General features: G+C 48.5%; 1 protein-coding gene across 1 annotated transcript in view; it reads left to right on the top strand.

Annotated features, from left to right (window-relative positions):
* Nucleotides 1-3,599: 3,599 nt before the first annotated feature.
* LOC109925896 (cyclin-dependent kinases regulatory subunit 1) overlaps nucleotides 3,600-6,412 on the top strand; it is a 5,357-nt gene continuing 2,544 nt past the window's right edge. The window contains exons 1-2 of the mRNA XM_020525797.2: nucleotides 3,600-3,789; nucleotides 6,193-6,320. Of these exons, the coding sequence (XP_020381386.1) occupies nucleotides 3,731-3,789; nucleotides 6,193-6,320 (187 nt within the window). The 5' untranslated portion in view covers nucleotides 3,600-3,730. The remainder of the gene's footprint in view (nucleotides 3,790-6,192; nucleotides 6,321-6,412) is intronic.

Genomic DNA, 6,412 nt, shown 5'->3' on the forward strand with positions numbered 1-6,412 from the left:
ACTCCTATACTTAATGTACTGACCAATAAAGGCAAGAATACCAAACACCTTCTTCATCGCCCTGTCTACCTGCGACTCCACTTTCAAGGAAGTATGAACCTGCACCCCAAGGTCTCTTTGCTCAGCAACACTCCCCAGGACCTTACCATTAAGTGTATAAGTCCTGCCCTGATTTGCCTTTCCAAAATGTTCCGCAACACTCCCCAATGGGGGTAGCATAGTTTGGGATTAAGGTCGGCATGGACTAGTTGGACCGAAGGGTCTGTTTCCATGCTTTACGAGTCTAAACGTCATGTTGAATTCAAAAGGTTAACAAGTGCCTTTCTCTCTCTGCACAGACCTGCTAAGTTTCTCTAGTAAAGTCTGTTTATTTTTTATAAACCATCATTGTCGATTCAGATCCCTATAAAGGAGGACTGGAACAGAAAAGCGACCAAAAAAAAAACCATTACAACACTTTTCCTCACAAGCTCTTGTCATTTCCAATGTGGCTTTTCCAGCAATTTCTATTTTCGTTTCTGATTTACAGCATCCGCAGTTCTTTGGGTTTTTATTACGCACATGTTAATACCATGTTGCCCAGTCTACCATCTGAAAGCTAACAGGCACATGAGAGATCAGATCTCCATTCCGTTGCAAGTATAGTTGGGGGTACCCAGTCCTTTCCCCCACTCCCTCACCAAATGGATATTGCAATGCACAAGGCAACATTCACCAAAATATATCTTTACAGCAAACAGAACTGGGTGGGACTGCTGGAAGAGCAAACAAAAAAGTACTTGAAGGAAATGCAGAAAGATAGCGTGCTATTTATTCGCATTATAAACAAACTGAGCATAATTAGAATCCAGCTTACAGAACTGTCCACACGCACCATCTCCTCAAGTGAAATTAACTGTAATCCCAAGCCTGGGTCAAATAAAGGCTGACTAACCACAGGATTTCAGAATTGGATGTCAACGCAAGCCTTTGCTAAAGTTTTAAAGGAACGAAGGGATTATCTTCAGGCCCGCAGGGAAGTGGGCACTGAGCCTACTGAGAGATGAGCCATGATCTTATCGCGTGGCAGAGCAGGCTTGAGGAGCAGAATGGCCGACTCTCGCTCTTAATTTGAATGTCCATGATGTTTATATATATATCTTGGGAGATACTGGGAAACGGGTTCTGTCATTGCAATATGGCCCCCTTTTGAGGTACAAAAGAAAATACTTAAATAGAGTTCACCTTCATCGGCACCAGGTCCCAAATACAGTTCTGGGCCTTTGCAAGGTCCACGCTCCGGGCCTACTGCCATCAGGACTCCTTGCTCCTTCATCACTGCAGTGGACGCCTTGCTGCCGATTCCAGGCCTCGGGCCTACAGAGCCAGGAGTCCACACCAACACTGTTCCAGCCTCTCCACCATGTCTGGAACATGAAGAGAAGACAGAAAGGTGGAGGTGGGGGGGTGGTGAAATGATGCGGCCGATCTTGAGTGGACGGGCCTACCATTGCTGGTTCTGCCATCTTGAAAAGCTGTGCCCACGCTCTCTTCTGCTTAGGCGGGCACACACACGCCACGCTAAAGGCACTGAAAAGACCGTAAAAGAGAAAAAGGGGTAAAAAACAAAGAGTCAAAGAAGGTAAACAGGGGCGGAGCAACCCTGGACCAGGCAGTGGTGTCACTCCACCGCCGCCATCTTGGTGACAGATAGATAGGATTGGTTTAAAAATGGCATCAGGGTCGGCATGGACTACCTTCAAGCAAAATTTTTGTGAGCAACTTTTCAGAGAATCCCTAAAGTGTGGAAACAGGCCCTTCGGCCCAACAAGTCCACAATGACCCTCAGAACATCTCACCCAGACCCATCCCCATATAACCCACCTAATCTACACATCCCTGAACACTACGGGCAATTTAGCATTGCCAATCTACCTAGCCTGCACATCTTTGGACTGTGGGAGGAAACTGGTGCACCCAGAGGAAACCCACGCCAAGAGCTTTTGCAGAAAACTTTACCGAGGAAGTATTGTGAAGAAATTGTTAAAGGAATTTGAGCACAGATCCTGGACAAACAACATTCGAGAAGAACTTTTCTTGAATGGTTTTGTGAAGAACTTCTGCAAACAGCGCTTCCAAACAAATACCTTTGCAAATTTTTGCGAGCAGATTTGGTGAACAAATTTTGCGAATGAGTTTTATGGAGAACTTTCGCAAAAAATTTTTGAGGACTTTGGCAAATAACTTCTGAGATTGTTTGTAAACAACTTTTGAGATTGTATGCAAACAACTTTTCAGAACATTTGTGAAGAATTTTCGAGAACTTTTGCAAACAACTTTTGAGAACTTTTGCAAACTATTTTTCAGAACTTTAGCAAACCACTTTAAAGAAGAACTTTTGCAAACTATTTTTCAGAACTTTAGCAAACCACTCTAAAGAAGAACCTTTGCAAACAACTTTTGTGAAGAACATTTATGAAGAACTTTTGCAAAGAGGTTTTATAATCAACCTTTGCTCAGAACTTTTGCAAACGACTTTTCTGAAGAACTCTAACGAACAACTTTCTTTTGCAAACTGTTGTAATTTTTTTTTGCGTAGAGTTTTCACAAACAGACAAAATGCGAATAAATTCTACAAACGTTAGTGCTGAACTTTTTTTGAACCACATTTTGCGACTAGGCTAATTTACAAGAGTCTGAACGACGGGGGAGGGGCGGACCGGTGGTGGGACGGGCGTGTAGAGCGACATCGGTAAAGACCAATAGAGAGCGGATATGGCTGACGGACAGCAGGGATAAACCAATCAAAGGGCGATAAGCGGGCGGGCAGTCAACGATGTGATTGACGCTGGTAGAGGCCTATCAACGCGAGGGCGGCCGTTGGAGGTGGACCAATACAGACTGACCGAAGGGAGAGGGCGGCAAACACGAACTGGCCAATGAGAGGAACCGCAGGCGCTGACCGACAGGCGCAATGACCAACAAGAGGGAAGATTTGTAAATGAGATAGACAGCCTCTTCAACCAATTGGAAACGTTCATGGGGGCAAGGCCCGTGCGACATTGGGGGAGAGATGTAGGGAAAGCCGCAGGTTGGCTCACTCTATTTGACTGACAGCCCATCCGACCAATGGGAGCAAACGACTATTGGACGGCCAGCGGGCCGCCCATCGCGTGCGGAACAATAAAGGGAGGGGACAATGAATTGACGGACAGTCCAACGGCACAGCTGACCAATCGGGAAGGGACAAGCTACACGCACTAAACCAATCAGATGGCAGAGCTGGGACGTGACAGACAGCCTCACCAATGGGAGCTGAGGCAACGGAGGCCGACCAATAATGGAGGACATGGGCGGGGTCGACAGCTGGCGGACCGTCCCATTTCTGGGGGGTGTGGCCAGACCAACGAATCTAACCAATGAAAGACGGTGGGGGTGGGTTGGGTACGCCATGACTGCCTCGCTGTCCAATCCATGGTGAGGAACCGTAGTGGGCGGGGATAGGAACAGACGGACAGCGGCGTAGACCAATCGGAGGTGGTGAGTGTTTCCGTGCTGTCCAAAGACGGAGGGGTGGCGGGACGACACGTCACGGGCAGCCACACGGGCCAATAGAGGGCGGGGAGACTGACCAATGGCTCTGGGATGGGGAATGACTGACGGACCGACTGGCCCATGAGGAGCGAGGGCGCGCTAGTTCGGTTCGAAAGGTAGTAGTGCGGGAGTCGGGAAGGAGAGCAGCGGTTGGGAAATGGATCGAAACGAGATTTACTACTCGGATCGGTACAATGACGGCGAGTACGAATACCGGTGAGATAGCAGGGCGGTGGCGGGGTGGAGGGGAACAACCGCGTAAAGAAATTCCTCAGGAGTCTTTGAAAAAAATGGCCCGTCGTCTCCTTCTCTTCCACAGCGGCCCTTTGACTTCGCGATTTCCATCTCCCCTCTCCCTTCAAGGACCGTCTCCTCGTTTTCTTTCTAAAACAAACGATGGATGTTCTTTTCTCTTTGATCGAAGACCCTCCCATCCCCCCACCGGAAACCGCCCCTGTTGACCCCTTACGCGCAGCCCGCCGGGAGGTGTAGTCCTGACATTGAGCTTCGCTTCCGGTAACGGCCGGAAGTCAGTGATCCAGATAGGGCAAATTCCCGCTCGCAGTGCCCGCCGGGAGTTGTAGTCCTGGAGTTGACATCCTGCCTTGCTTCCTCCAGTCGCTGGCCCAGACAAGGCTTCTTCTACTGTTCTGAGGAAGGATGATCGGACTCGAAACGTTAACTTTGATTTTTCTTTTTCGCAGTTGCTGCCAGACCTGATGAGCTTCCCTAGCAACTTCTGTTTTTGTTCCTCCTTCTACTGTATTCGCTGCTCACAATGTGGTCTCCTGTACACTGGGGAGACACAGCGCAGATTGGACGACTGCTTTGCAGAATACATATGTTCTGACCGCAAAAATGACCCTGAGCTTTGGGTTGCCTGCCAGTTCAATACATTCTATGAAAATAGAAGGGGTAGCATGGTGGCTCAGTGGTTAGCACTACTATCTCATGGCACCAGGGACCCCGGGTTTGATTTCACACGTGGGACAACTGTCTGTGTGGAGTTTGCACGTTCTCCACCGCCCCCCCCCCCCACCAACCCCGTGTCTGCATGAAGTTCCTCCTGGATGCTTCAGTTTCCCACAGTCCAAAGATGTGCAAGTTAGGGTGGATTGGCAATAGTATCTAGGGATGTCCAGGCTAGGTCAATTAGCCATAGTAAATGCAGGATTACGTGGATAGGGTGGGATGCTCTTCAGAGGGCCGAATGGGCTGCTTCCACACTGCAGGGAATCTATGATTTTAAGATACCTGACCAACTCATTGTCAAAGTAATTAAGTATCTCCAGAATCATGTCTTAATATTCATCTGTCAATGAATGCTACAGGAATGAGGACATATAGCCTGTGATCACGGTGCTTTTTGTGGGTCCTCACTGTGTGCAAGTTGGTCTGGTGCATTTCCTGCAATGCGACAGTGAGTCCATTTGAATAGTAGCTTCATTGGTCTGCAAAATGTTTTCAAACTCCCCAGTGGTTGTAAAATGTTCTATAGCACTACAGTATTTCTTCCTTGCAATGTGATATCCAGAACAGACAACTGAAGAGAGAACTTGCATCAATGCAGACCTTTTGAAATACTGTCAGTGTTGTATTGGGTCTGTTGCTGCTACAGTGGTTGATTGGTCATTCCTTGAGCTGATTGTTTGGTGCTCGTGTTTGCAGTTCAGAGAAGATGTTTTGTGTGTGTGCGTGCGTGCGTGTGAGAGAGAGAGAGAAAGCCAATGGAGGGGTGGTGGAAAGTGAGTGATTGACTGGCCGATCAATGAGAATAATTTGTTTTCATTGAATCCCCACAATCCCCACTGGCCTTTCAGCCAGTCAGGTTCACACCTACCCTCTGAAGAGTATTCCACCCAGAATCACCATCCTCCCTACCCTATCCCTGTAATCCTGCATTCCCGATGGCTAACCCACCTAGCCTGTACCACTACAGGGTAATTTCCCATGGCCAGTCCACTCTAACCTAAACATCCCTGGGCACTATGGGCAAGTTAGCTTGGCTAATTCAACCTGACGTGCAGATCTTTGGACTGTGGAAGGAAACCGGGATACCTGGAGGAAACCCACGCAGATATGGGGAGACAACGAGCAAAATCCACACTGACCGTTGCCCCAGGGTGGAATCGAACCCAGGCCCCTCGTGCTGTGAGGCAGCAGTGCTAACCGCTGAACCATCGTGTTGCCCCCAGTCGGCTGAAAGTCTGTAACGAGAATTGCTGGGGAAACTCCGGGGATCTGGCAGCATTGTGGGGAGAGAAAACATTTAGAATCCAGTGACCCTACTTCACAGCAGAACACTGGACTCGAAACGTTAACTCAGACTTCTCCCTCCACAGGTGCTGGCAGACCGCACAGTTTTTGCGTGTTTTTGTTTCAGATTTCCGGCATCCGTGTTATCTTTTGATTTATTTTAAGGTGGAAAGCCTTCGTTAGGGAGCCGGTGTTGACAGAGAAGGTCCAGGAAGGTTGTTACGATTCACACCAGGATCTTCTATCAGGTTCACACCTCACTTGAAGCTTTCACATGACACCGTGACTCAGTTCGGGCCTCCGGAGATTGAATACTCAGACTCGGGCGTTCACTTTTTTTTTTTTTTGTTTTTCTATCCCCAGTCACGTCATGCTGCCCAAAAAGATCGCAAAGCTCGTGCCCAAGACTCACCTCATGTCAGAAACCGAATGGAGGAACCTGGGGGTACAGCAGAGCCCGGGCTGGATTCACTACATGATTCATGAGCCAGGTAACACAGCTGAAAGCTAGCTACACCCCCTCCCTGTCTCTGTCATCCCCTACACCCCCTCCTTATCTCTGTCACCTCCTCCATCCCCTGTC

This window comes from Rhincodon typus, chromosome 5, assembly GCF_021869965.1.
Source record: "Rhincodon typus isolate 14 chromosome 5, sRhiTyp1.1, whole genome shotgun sequence".
NCBI lineage: Eukaryota > Metazoa > Chordata > Chondrichthyes > Orectolobiformes > Rhincodontidae > Rhincodon > Rhincodon typus.